At 37.0% G+C, this 14,008-nt stretch overlaps 1 protein-coding gene across 2 annotated transcripts in view; it reads left to right on the plus strand.

The window, feature by feature from the left end:
- EML4 (echinoderm microtubule associated protein like 4) overlaps positions 1 to 14,008 on the plus strand; it is a 159,042-nt gene that overhangs the window by 79,591 nt on the left and 65,443 nt on the right. Inside the window, exons 3-4 of one of the 2 annotated variants that reach the window (XM_025405691.1) lie at positions 8,283 to 8,412; positions 12,872 to 13,045. In XM_025405691.1, the coding sequence (XP_025261476.1) occupies positions 8,283 to 8,412; positions 12,872 to 13,045 (304 nt within the window). The remainder of the gene's footprint in view (positions 1 to 8,282; positions 8,413 to 12,871; positions 13,046 to 14,008) is intronic. The other variant, XM_025405692.1, reaches the window with a different exon arrangement.

Genomic DNA, 14,008 nt, shown 5'->3' on the forward strand with positions numbered 1-14,008 from the left:
CGCCCATTTTGGCCATGGGAAAAGTGAGAACATTTATTGGCTTGCCTTCCTACTTCAATAAGTCTATGTAAATTATTAACCTAGGGAGGAGTTTTATATAACTCCCAAATTCTAGCCGAATAGGAGATAGTGCAGTCAGCCCACCAGCAAATGAGAAGCAGATTTAGAAGAAAGATTGTGAATTCAGTTTCTGAATGTTGTTTGGGGTGTGTATGGTATGTAGAGATACATATTGGTAGCTGAATTACATATGGATCTAGTGCTCATGTTAGTCTTGGCTAGCAACAAGAATTTGGGAATGTTCCTCTTATGGATGATAGTTGAAGCCATAGAGGATGTAAAATGAGAAGGCAGTTCGGGATAGTTCCATTGGGAGCTCCAACATTTCAGCATAGCACAAAAAGTGATGCGCATTGCCAGCTGCTACAGAGATGTCAGATAAAACAAAGACTGAGAGATGACCTTTGGACTTGGCATTTACAGCAATATTAGAAACCTCTCCAAAAGCAATTTTAGTGGAGTAATAGAACTGCAAATCAAATACCAGTATTTTGAGAAGCAGCAATTTAGGAGAATTGTAGAATTGAGAGCAACAAATATAGCCGCTCTCAAAAAATTCACCTGAGTGGAGGAAGGTAGTAATAACTAGGAGAGGATGCTATGTTGAAGGCCAATTTTAATTACTTTTAAAAATTTGTTAAAAATACATGATAGACTTGAGTGCAAAGATAGGTTGAGGACAAAAAGGCAGCAGAGAGGAAGACCAATATGGAGAAATAAAGTGGTAATTGATGAGGCAAGTATCCTGAGAATTTGAGAAGGGATCTTAGAGCAGGTGAGAAGCTATTAGTCTTAAACAGAAGAGTACTACTTCTAAGATAGAATGAACAGATACAACTGAGTGGAGGTTGATATATATTCATAGTTGTCAGGGTTGGAAGTTTTAGTCCTTATCACTGTCTCCTGAGAACTACAACTTCTAGATCTGATAACTGTGAATATACATTGAGACACTGATAACCTTTAGGCAGAAAGATAGGTCATCAGTGGTAGAAAAAAAGGGAATACATGTTTGGAGTGGTTAAAGCTGAGAATGGAAGACCGTAGACTTTTGAAAGAGATGCTGAAAGACCCTGAGGGTGTGGAGACGGGAAACTTACTGTGGAGGAAAGGTGAGTATCATTCTGCCCAGTTTTGTGATTCCCACTCTTTTCCCTCTCAGCCTCATGTACTCTGGGTCTGTGTATTTACAGTGGAGAGTTAGGTGGAAGATAGGATTGATCTTTTTCATTAGTGGTAGTAAGATAAATATGTCAATGACAAAGGGTAAGGGACCTGAGGGTTTGGCAAAAGACTTGATGGAAACCACTTTGACTGATTGTGTTAAATTATGCTTGCTTGCTTGCTTGATTTGTTTACTTTTTAGAGACCCAACTTTGAGGACCGCCAAGATCAAGCCAGAAAATGTTTTGTTTGGTTATAAATTGATTTTTATAGGGGGATTTTGGAATTTTAGAGTAGAATAAGGAGCTAGATCAGTTAATGTATATGGGCTTTATAGGGAATATCAGCTTTGTGTAGAGAGGGAAGAACAAGTTTCCTGTATATAATATACGGACTCAGAACCCCGGGGGTACATATAAGTATTTTAAAACCTATAATACGGGAGGCTGAGGCAGGAGAATGGTGTGAACGCGGGAGGCGAAGCTTGCAGTGAGCTGAGATTGCGCCACTGCACTCCAGCCTGGGTGACAGAGCGAGACTCCGTCTCAAAAAAAAAAAAAAATTAAAACCTATAATAGAAAATGATAGTGATGTTTGATTGCTATTCACATTTTTAAAAGCTTATTTTAAGTAGTTTAGATTTTTTTTTTTTTTACTTTTTTAAGAGACATAGTCTTACTCTGTCACCCAGGCTCACTGTAACCTCAAACTCCTGGGCACAAGTGATCCTCCTTCCTCAGCCTCTGGAGTAGCTAGGACTGCAGGTGTACACCACCACACCCTGCTAAAATCTTTTCTTTTTTTGTACAGGTGGAATCTCGCTATGTTGCCCAGGCTGGTCTCAAACTCCTGGGCTCAAGTAATCTGCCTTGGTCTCCAAAGTCTTTTTAATATGCTGAAACAACAGTACGTTATAATTTTATGTAAATTGAGAAAAATTTTAAAGATATTTTCTCTCATATTGTATCTACTAAGGTATTTCAGTAAAGAAAATTCTGAAATATTTTAAAGAAATTTAAAAATTGCTTTTTTTCCAGCGTATACACAAATATTTTATATGACACATGAGTTATTTAGCACCTACTTCTCAATGTCATGAAATATAAATACAGTTAACTAGCTATAATTCCTATTCCCCAGGAACTTACTTTTTGTAAGTTGTCGTTTCTGGTGCTTTTCTAATTATCCTTAGTTATAATTCCTGTGTCTCTAAAGTGAGTCTAGGATCAGTTTTGTTAATGGCTCTTTAGTGAAGGATTACCTACTTCTGGAGCCACAGAACCATCTCTGTGGGACTTTTTCTTTTCACATAACACTAACTCTTAATTCTTTTTAATAACCTTATTAATTACAGAGAGGTTTTTTTTCCAGTTGATTTTAAAATTATACTTCGTAATTAACTTTGACTGCTATTTTATAATATGCTAAGGTGGTTCACTCTTTTGAGTTACTCTGTTGCCTGGGACACAGGCAAGTCTATGAAATGGATTGATGGAGGTATTGATTAATAATTTGAGAAAATAATTATTTCGTAGATGAGAATAATTCATGTTAATAATTATTATATTTCCCTTTAATGGAAAAATACGTCCAACTAATTATGTTTCCAATATTGATATTAAGACATTGAGAGAAATACGTATGTAAAGTTTCATAATGTTATTGGCAACTCTGAACAGCTTTATCTTGGAGTTTATATATAGCATATTGTTGAAAGCAATTGGAATTTAAGTGACTCTTCACTATTGACATTTGTGTACAGCCTAAAATAGATCATCTCAGTTTTGATATTAAACAAGATTAATAAATTAGTGGTAAGAAAATTTGGAATAAATATTTTAAGCAAAGTATTTTCAAATAAGTGAAGTTTTTCATAACATTAAAAATGAAATTATCTTGTAGGGATTTGTATTTTTTCTTTAAAAAGTAAAGTCATTTTTTATATTATAGACAGTTTTATATGTGATTTTTTTTTTAGCCCCTTGTGAAATTAGAATTTATAGTATTGAATATCACATAAATTATTGACAGGAAAATGATCATTATCATCTTAAGGTGTTTACATTTTCTAGAGGATTTTTCTTTAGAGGTCAAATTAAATTCCTATGGATANGTGTTTACATTTTCTAGAGGATTTTTCTTTAGAGGTCAAATTAAATTACTATGGATAAATAGGGTGGAACCCTTTTATGAAGCTGTGGTACATGTAGTCTTCAGTATTCTCAAAGAATAAAGCAAGAGTAATCAGCCAATTGAGAAAAGGGACAAAGAGCTTAAAAATGAGGGGTGGAAGAAGTATACAGTTAGAGCTATGAGGCATGTGATAGAGAATTCGAGATAAATAAAAAATTTGGAATATCAACTAGACTATCTCTACCCTTCTTCTGATCAAAACTGTAGCCATCTTAAAGGCCTCAGAAATTATTTTCTGAAAATGATCTATTTTTTGTCACATTTTGGAATTGTTTTAAATTTTTATTTGTACATCTCTTTTGGCATATATATTCATTGCTCCCACTAGATCATACACTATTTGTAAGAGGTCACTAACATAGTCATCCCAAGGCTAGCTGAGAAACAATACATTGTTTGTAAATTGAATGCCAGAAGAAGTTAGTTATAGAAACAGGAAGTTGTGATAAAATTACAGTTTTAGAGAGACAGGTTGGGATAGATGCAAGAATAAGATAATACGTACCAGAGTAGCAAGAAGGATTTCAGATTTTGAGCTTTGGAATATGCAGCAGTTCTTAGTGATAACTTTACTCTGTTAGTCTACAGTACACCAAAATTTATTTGTATTTAGGAACTTTCAGGCTAAGATGTCAGTAAGGTCATATACTTGAGTCTGTCATTAAGGGGTGTAAACTATAGTGATTAGCATTCTCATGTCATGATCAAGTATAAAAGTTTTTATTGACCTTCATCCTGGCGTTATGATGGTTTCCACCGTGATTCTTAAAACTTCCTTCACTTTTTCATTCACGCTACCTAGCTCTTGGTCCCCACCATCTTATTCTCAGACCACTGCCCTGAAATCAGTTCTTCACATGGCTACCAGAGGGTATTCTCTAAAATGTAAATTGAACTCTCTTTTTCAGCTTAAAACCCTTTAGTGATTCTTCATTCTCTATAAAGTTTGCATCATCTGAATGCTACTTACCTCTTGTCTCTGAACTATCCCCTTTCATTCTACATCCTGGCCACATCAAGGAGCTTTTTGTCTCCCACTAACAACCACTCAATGCCACAAATACATACACTCACTTTGCTGTTAGAGTGTTTCTGTTGCTTTACACATACTGCAATGGATCCAAGTATCTTATCACCACCCTTTCGGTTGTCTATTTCTTTCTTATTCTTTAAGGTCTTATTGTGTATTTTTTCAAGGAAGCCTTCCTTGAGCTCTGTGTCCGTAATCCTTACGGAATTATGTGTCCTTTCTTTGTACTTCCATGATACTCCATTGATATATCTCTGTTACTGTACTTACCAGATGTTTTCATTGCCAATGTGATTCTCCTTGAAGATTTTGAATTCCTTGATGTCAGCAACTACCTTGTATACCTTTGTAAACATAAGACTAGGATTATAATTGGTCCTGAGTAAATATTTGATTGGTGCATGGATGATGAATACATAACAGTTTAGGCAAGCAGAGGTGACTAGCGTATGCCGGAGAGAAGGATCATCCAGGTGCAGAAATGCAGAAGAGTAAAAAGTACTTAGTTTATGAATTCAAAATAAACTGAAGCACAGGGTGTGAGATTGGGAGTTTCAAGAAATGAACATAGACTGGTAGGGCCCATAGTGGAAGGTTTTCTTACACCTTTTTAGGGAATTTAGTTTTCATCCTGAAGGTAGTGGAGAGCCACTAAAGAATCTTAAGCTGAGGACTGACAGGCAGATTTATAGTAATCAGTCCAAGGTGCCTATGTTTTTGACATTTTTAACATCCCTGAAATTACAGTGCATATTACAATTGATGGTGTCTTATAGTTCTAATAGGAAATACTTCTTTCTAATGGTACTTAAAATGATGGGGCATATTACAGTTCGTGGCATTAAATTTAAAGATACATAGCATGTGTTAGGTCATTCTGGCACAGTGTAGCAATGCCATAGTGTAGGGTAAAACTGCAAGAAGAGAGACTCAAGATAAACTCAGCATAATCCAGAAAAGAAATTTGGTGGTGAAGTTGCATCCATTTAGTTGTTTTGGTATTAAGTACTTTCTGTGTGCTAGGCAGAGTGCTCAAGTTATTTCAACCCTAATTCAAGAGTCATTAAAGTCATATGCCAGGGGAAAAAAAGACAAAAAAACAAAAATACTTTGACTCTTATCTCACACCATAAACAAAAATTAAATCAAAATGGATCATAGACCTCAATGTAAGGGCTAAAACTTATATAAGAAAGATCTTAGTGACCTTGAGTTTGACAAATATTTCATAAGTAGCACACAAACAAGCACAGACTATAAGAGAAAAATCAATTAATTGAATTTCATCAAAATGTAAGAATCTTGTTCTTTCAAAAACTGTTTTGAAAATAAAAGGGCAAGCTACAGAATAAGAGAAAATATTTGCCAGACATGTATTTGTCAGAGGACTTTTATGTAGAATATTTGAAGAACTTGTATGCCTCAGTTATTAAGAAGAAAGCCCATTCTTAAGGTGGGCAAAATGTTTGAGCAATTGAAGTTGATATGCCATTTGAGGCATTGGTAAAAGAATGGTAAAAATGCCTGTAATTGGTGGCCGGGCACAGTGGCTCATGCCTGTAATCCCAGCACTTTGGGAGTCTGAGGCAGGTGGATTGCTTGAACCTAAGTTAGAGACCAGCCTGGGCAATGTGGCAAAACCCTGTCTCTACAAAAAAAATACAAAAATTAGCCAGACGTGGTGGTGTGCACCTGTAGTCACAGCTGCTCATGAGGCTGAGGTAGACAGATGGATTGCACCCTTGGAGGCTGTGGCAGCACTGAGCCATGATTGTGCCATGACACTTCAGCCTGGGCAACAGAGCAAGACCCTGTCTCAAAAAAAAAAAAAAAAAAAGACTAGGAAAGAAGAATAAACTAAATCCAAGGCTTAGCAGAGGGAAGGAAATAAAGATTAGAGCAAAATAAATGAAGTAGGGAATAGAAAAACAATAGAATCAATGAAACCAAAACTCAATGAGGTAACACTTAATACCCTTTTGAGTTTTTTTAACCTGAAAAAAGCAAGTGTTGGCAAGAATATGGTGACATTGGAACCCTTGTACATTGCTGGTGGAATTGTAAAATGGTGCAGCCACTGTATTTGGCAGTTCCTCAAGAGTTGCACATACAACAACAATGTGGCTCAGCAGTTCCGCTCCTAGGTATATACTCAAAATAATTGAAAACAGGTGTTCATATGAAAATTTTTACACAAATGTTTATGGCAGCACTATTCCCATTAGCCAAAAGGGGAAGGTGGAAACAATCCAGATGATCATCAACAGATGAAAAACAAAATATATCTATACAATGGAATATTTTTCAGTCATAAAAAAGAATGAAATATACGTGCTACAACATGGTGAACCTTGAAAACATTGTACTATATAAAAGAAGCCAAACAAAGTATGGCTTCTTTGGAGGGTGGGGTGTGGGGGGGAAGTGACCGCTTAATGGAGTGAGACCTAGTCTTGCTCTTTGGCCCAGGCTGGAGTGCAGTGTGGCGCGATCTCCGCTTACTGCAAGCGCTGCCTCCTGGGTTCGCGCCATTCTGCTGCCTCAGCCTCCCGAGTAACTGGGACTACAGGTGCCTGCCACCACGCCTGGCTAATTTTTTGTATTTTTAGTAGAGATGGGGTTTCACTGTGTTAATCAGGATGGTCTCAATCTCCTGACTTCGTGATCCACCCGCCTGGGCCTCCCAAAGTGCTGGGATTATAGGCTGAGCCACCGCGCCTGGCCAGTGGATACGTGGTTTCTATTTGGGGTGATGAAAATATTCTGGAACTTGGTAGTGGTGATGGTTGCACAACATTGTGAATATACTAATTGTCACTGAATTGTACATTTGTAAATGGTTAAAATGATAAATTTTAGGACTATTTTATCACAGTTTTTAAAAAGCTACTGATAAAACAATAAGTAACTTGTTTGACATATTAGAACTAAATCTAATGACCAGTGATATTTGCATAATTTGGGGGTTAATATAACTTATATGTAAAAAAATATTTCTTAAGAGGTTTCAAAAATAAATGCAGCAGGTCTTCTTCCTGTCTTCTAATTCATTCAATCTAATGTAGGACTTAGGAATCTATATTAAGGAAGCATGTTAGGTGATTATGATACAAATGACCTCCAACATCTTATTCTTGACAAAAATGCAGTGTTATACCACCATGTGTAGAACTTCTTAAGGTACCAGATATTACTTGTGTGCACATGAGAAAACTGAGTCCAAAAATTAAAAAATAAAAATGTTCTCTATTTCCAAATCTTTACTTGACTCTTAGTATAGACAGGACTGTTTTATCTTGTGATGTTGTGTGTTCTGACCATGCCAATATACCAATCACACATTTATTCCACTCCTTGTACTGTGTAAGTTAAAGGAGAGGTTAACATTATATACTTATGCTTCATTTATATGGAGTAACAGTCTAGAATTTAATATTTATGGTTTCTAGAATTTAAAATTTATGATTTTAACAAACAAGCTGTTTTTGAAGATTGATGGCATGGGATTTATGGTTTACTTGAGGCACGCATTTGAATCATGTGTTATAAGGCTGCTGTGTGTGGTAAAGCAAACCATTTAGCTAAGAGAACTAGCCCAACTGTGTTTTAGTAAATTAGTATGGCTTTCCTATAGGTCTGTTTTGATGGGATTAAGTCTTGAGACAATATCATGTGCTGCATACCAGGGGGGCACTCTGCGCAAAAGTTATAAACAATAATGTACTTAATTTTTTTTCCACCATCCCCTCCTTCCAAATGGACTTAATTTTAAAACTTAGATCTTTGAGGAATATATTCAAATTTGATATAATTTTTTTTCCTTAATTATCTTTAGGCCAACCAAGCCCTCGAGCAGCTATTCCCATGTCCTGTATAACCAATGGAAGTGGTGCAAACAGAAAACCAAGTCATACCAGCACTGTCTCAATTGCAGGAAAAGAAACTCTTTCATCTGCTGCTAAAAGGTACCCATTTGTGAAGGGGGGAAAACTAACATTGCAAAATTGTCTGAATGTGGTAGAGGTCTACCTTTAGAAAGAATCTGAAATAGAGCTGTTTGAATTCAAATGAGCATGTCCTTTGAATTCTTAAACTGTGAAAGTAGAGACGTTTAGCCTGTGCTCACTCAGCTTGCACTCATCATACCTGTCAAGTTGTTTGAGGAAGCTTTCCTTTCTCACTAAGAAAGAAAGCAGTTTCATTTCCTGGTTTTGTTTTGTTTCTTTTTAACAAGTATTTGTTGGCCAGGTGCGGTGGCTCAAGCCTGTAATCCCAGCACTTTGGGAGGCCGAGACGGGCGGATCATGAGGTCAGGAGATCGAGACCATCCTGGCTAACAGGGTGAAACCCCGTCTCTACTAAAAAATACAAAAAAAAAACTAGCCGAGCGAGTTGGCGGGTGCCTGTAGTCCCAGCCACTTGGGAGGCTGAGGCAGGAGAATGGCATAAACCCGGGAGGCGGAGCTTGCAGTGAGCTGAGATCTGGCCACTGCACTCCAGCCTGGGTGACAGAGTGAGACTCCATCTCAAAAAAAAAAAAAAAAAAAAAAAAAAAACACAAGTATTTGTTGATAAGCATCACTATATTTAAAGAAATTGTATAAGTGAATTTTCCATAGCAAGTGATATATTTGATACAGCATTTTTAAAGGGAAAACAGAATATTTGATATGTCTGTGTCAGTGGGATGTCAAATGCTGTTATAACTTTTATTTTTTAACCATAACTATAAAATGAAGGCTTATTTCAAAAATATAGTACTATCTGAGGGGTGTGTGTGTGTGTGTGTGTGTGTGTGTGTGTGTGTGTGTGTTAGGGGGTGGTGAGCAGGAGGGCTGTGGAATTACAGCAGTGTAAGTTTCAGTGGATTACAGATTTGCATTCTTTATGTTCTTTTCATCAGTTAATTAATTTACTCCAATAAAAGTGCTCACAGGATTTTCCCTCTTTTGTAATTTCTAGCAAATTATTTGATGTAGAGTTTGGAGAGACCATAGGTGATAAGCTACAAAATCTTAAAACCAGTTTCTTCAAAGAATGAGTAAGGAAAATCTTAAGTAATAAGATCATGTGTTAACAGTGTACTGATGGAAAATGCTTACCTCAATAAACTAATGCCAGTGACCGAATTATTCATCGGTAAGGATTCATAGGTACTTAACCAAACAGTTAACTACAAGAATGTTGAAGAAATACCAAGATCTTCAGCCCTTTTAAAAATTCCTCCTAGAACTCAGTCTTTGACATTGTTATTACAGAATCTAGACTTTCCCCTACAAAGGATGCTAACATTTATTACCTGTACTCCACTTTGAGTAGAAAAGGAGAAACCGTAAGAAAATGTTAGTACAATTTTAAATAAATTTCCATGTTGTATCCAGTAATGGTTCAGATTCAGCCCATTTTCTTACGTAGCTATTGTACTGTTGGTGTATAGTGATCAGTATTATGCACATTAGTGATTCAACAGTCTAAGGCCAGCTGAGTTTGTTAGTTTATGATCCAGGATCCCTATATTTTGCTTTTAAATAACCCAGAAGGAAAATGGCTCTTTTAGGTTGTACTGGGCCCACATAAAACTAGTGGCCTCTGTATTCTTGTTGAAGAACAGCAAGAAAGAAGTAAAGTCTGTTTTTTGTTTTTGTTTTTGAGAGAGTTGGACATACTGGAACTCAGTTTTTTAAGTTAATCTGACATTCTTGAAGTATAATTGTATTTCTTAATTTTTATTTTTTTATTTTATATACATATATTTTTTGAGATGGAGTTTCACTCTTGTTGCCCAGGCTGGAGTGCAATGGCGCAATCTTGGCTCACCGCAACATGCACCTCCCGTCTTCAAGCAATTCTCCTGCCTCAGCACCGGGAGTAGCTGGGATTACAGGCATGCACCACCACACCCAGCTAATTTTGTATTTTTAGTAGAGACAGGGTTTCTCCATGTTGGTCAGGCTGATCTCAAACTCCCAACCTCAGGTGATCCGCCTGCCTTAACGTCCCAAAGTGCTGGGATTACAGGTGTGAGCCACTGCGCCCGGCCAAAATTGTATTTCTTAGGCACCCACTTTAAAAAATTGATCACAAAGTAGATAGTCAAGGGCCAGTCTGAAGTCAGAAGTTATCAGAAGTGTATCAGGTTAAGAAATGTCACTTGACATTAAAATATACTCTAACATTTTAACCTATTATGTGATAAATTGTATATATTATGTACATTTATTTAAAATGTTCTTGAACAAATTTTCTTGTTGATTATGTACCTTATAATCGAATTACAAAACGTCCTTTGATTAAGAAAGACATTCAGGGCTGGGCGCAGTGGCTCACGCCTGTAATCCCAGCACTTTGGGAGGCCGCGGCAGGCAAATCAGCTGAGGTCAGGAGTTTGAGAACAGTCTGGCCAACATGGTGTAACCCCATCTCTACTAAAAATGTAAAAATCAGCTGGGTGTGGTGGCGGGTGCCTGTAATCTCAGCTGCTGGGGAAGCTGAGGTGGAAGAATTGCTTGAACCTTGGAAGTTGCAGTGAGCCAAGATCATAGCACTGCACTCCAGCCTGGATGACAGAGCAAGACTTCGTCACAAAAAAAAAAAAAAAAAAAAAAAAGGAAAGTAAAGAAATAGGCATTTAGTAGTTTCCTACCTTTTCATCACTGAAATTCAAGTCTTGATTCCATCAGCTTTATAATATTGTCTAGAGTGTTTTCAGTATAAGTACACTTATCCAGTCTGGTTAGGAATAGCAGGTGGTTTATTAACCAAGAGTCAAAGTACAGAATCCAAAGAATTTATACATAAATATCTGAAATATTTTAACATAAGATATATTCACCTGTATTCATTCATCAGTTTTTAAATGAAAGACCAAACCTACCGTCTAAATATGTATGTCTGATCAAATTCCTTGTTGACTGTCTTTCATAAAATATACCCATAAATAACTTTCTAAAATTTTTAGTTTCAGTTCTCAGAAATGAAATAAGAAATTTAAAACTCTGGCAGAAGAGTATGTTAGAACCCATCTCTCTTTCTATGATTTTTTTTTTTTTTTTAGACGGAGTCTCGCTCTGTCACCCAGGCTGGAGTGCAGTGGTGTGATCTTGGCTCACTGCAAGCTCTGCCTCCTGGGTTCACGCCATTCTCCTGCCTCTGCCTCCCAAGTAGTTGGGACTACAGGTGCCCACCACCACACTGGGCTAATTTTTTGTATTTTTTAGTAGAGACGGGGTTTCACTTTGTTAGCCAGGATGGTCTCGATCTCCTGACCTCATGATCGGCCCGCCTCGGCCTCCCAAAGTGCTGGGATTGCACGCATGAGCCACTGTGCCCGGCCAATTTTTTTTTTTTTTTTTTTTTTAAGAGACAGGGTCTCACTATGTTGCCAAGGCTCGTCTTGAACTCCTGGGCTCAAGTGATCCTCCTGTCTTGGCCTTCCAAAGTACTGGGATTACAGGTATGAGCCACCACACCCAGGCTCTGTGATTTGTTTGTTTTTTGAGACAGTCTCACTCTGTCATCCAAGCTGGAGTGTAATGGTGCAATCTCCTCTCACTGCAACCTCCACCTCCCCGGCTCAAGCGATTCTTCTGCCTCAGCCTGCCGAGTAGCTGGGATTATAGGCACACACCACTGCACCAAGCTAATTTTTGTATTTTCAGTAGAGACGGAGTTTCACCATGTTGCCTGGGCTGGTCTTGAACTCCTGACCCCAGGTGATCCACTCGCCTCCCAAAGTGCTGGAATTGCAGGCGTGAGTCACTGCGCCCAACTGCTTCTGTGATTTTTTAAATTGTGTCACTCACACTAAATTTAACAGCAATTTTTTTTAGTAACTCATTTTTTTGTAGTCTTTCCAGAGCATTAAACTTAGTTTTCATAGAAATTGCTATTCTCTTTGTATTTAATTAACTTACATAATTAAAATAACCAACATAAACAGATTTGGGAAAAAACTTAAACTCTTGGTAAGTGTAAAACTCAATTGACGGGAGTAGAAGTATACAGAAAAAAAACAGGAATTGGAGAATAACGTTTTAAACATGAATATTTAGTGTTCCTTTGGCATCAGTCATTATGCTTTACACAGATAATCCTCTGATTTGGGTAACTTGAGGTCAGTTAAGAGACCTTCGTTTGTCCCCCAAAATCTGCCAAGATGGCAAAATGTATTAGAGACCATTTCTGTCTAAAGGGGCAATCTTCATGGGATGTATCACCTTAGAATTTTTATAAATTCTTCACTGAAGATGTTAATAGCTTCTGGAATTTTCAAAGAAATATTGTCCTTCTTGAATGAAAACAGTGCAAATTGTATTAGCTGTATGACCTAAGGTTTTGAATTATATAATAATCACTTTTCTATCACTTGATTTTTTTTTTATTTGTTTAAATGTGTATTGTTCCATGTTATACTTTATTTTACAGTGGTACAGAAAAAAAGAAAGAAAAACCACAAGGACAGAGAGAAAAAAAAGAGGAATCTCATTCTAATGATCAAAGTCCACAAATTCGAGCATCACCTTCTCCCCAGCCCTCTTCACAACCTCTCCAAATACACAGACAAACTCCAGAAAGCAAGAATGCTACTCCCACCAAAAGGTTTTAACTGTCCCCAAGTACAGAGCTAGGGAATGGTTGTAATGATACCTAAATTCTGTGACTTGGGAAAAAGTTAGCTATCCAAGGATTCTGAGAGAAAAGGCTGGTGGCTTTATTTTTCCCTTCTTCATTGCTTATAATTTATGTTTTATAGCACATTGGGGAATAAAGAATTAAGGTCACAACTTCTCAGTTAAAACTGGAAAAAAAAAACTGAGTTATGAACAATATGATGAAAGGAAGGCAGGAATAACCTAGTCTAAAACCAAACAATATTTTCCCAACCAAATTTTTGAATACTTTTTAGACTTGTATGTAACTATGCTATAAATTTATAGCCATGGATAGAAAATGGCCATATGTAATTGTCCTCACTGTATTTTGGCATCATTACAACCTTCAACCTGCAAGGGCCCATCTCAGGTGGCTCTTCATGGTGGCTGCATCTCAGTTTCAGTTTTGGGTCTTGGGAGGATAAGTTCTTCCTTGAGTAGAGAAATGAATCCATTTCACCTGGTCTTTTCTATGCTAAAGGCTTGCTTGAGGGCTTCTCTCTGTGTCCGTCATAATATTTTAAAGTTATGAGAAGGGGAAGAGGGAGAAACATTCTAACAGTGTGTGTGAGCCTAAATTGAGAATCTAAACCTGCATGCTGGGAGTTCAGTGCTACAGCTGCCTCCTAATCAAATATTGAGGCCAATCTAATTAAATTTGCCTGTTTAGAAATGCTTATTCAAGCCTTGTGATTAGGAATAGACATATTTTATCATCGTACTTCTGCTTGGAAATCTTAGGAAACTATTAAACCATTTCCAGAACTGGCTAGAATTTTAATAAAATAAATGACAACCATTCCTAAAAGATTTATATTTTTATTTGATCAGTTTAATATTTTGCCTCAGATCGCTAATGGAAATTGGGAAAATCAAAATACCCTTCGCTTGATTGATGCATGTTTACCAC

The sequence above is a fragment of the Theropithecus gelada genome, chromosome 13 (genome assembly GCF_003255815.1).
Source record: "Theropithecus gelada isolate Dixy chromosome 13, Tgel_1.0, whole genome shotgun sequence".
Taxonomy (NCBI): Eukaryota; Metazoa; Chordata; class Mammalia; order Primates; family Cercopithecidae; genus Theropithecus; species Theropithecus gelada.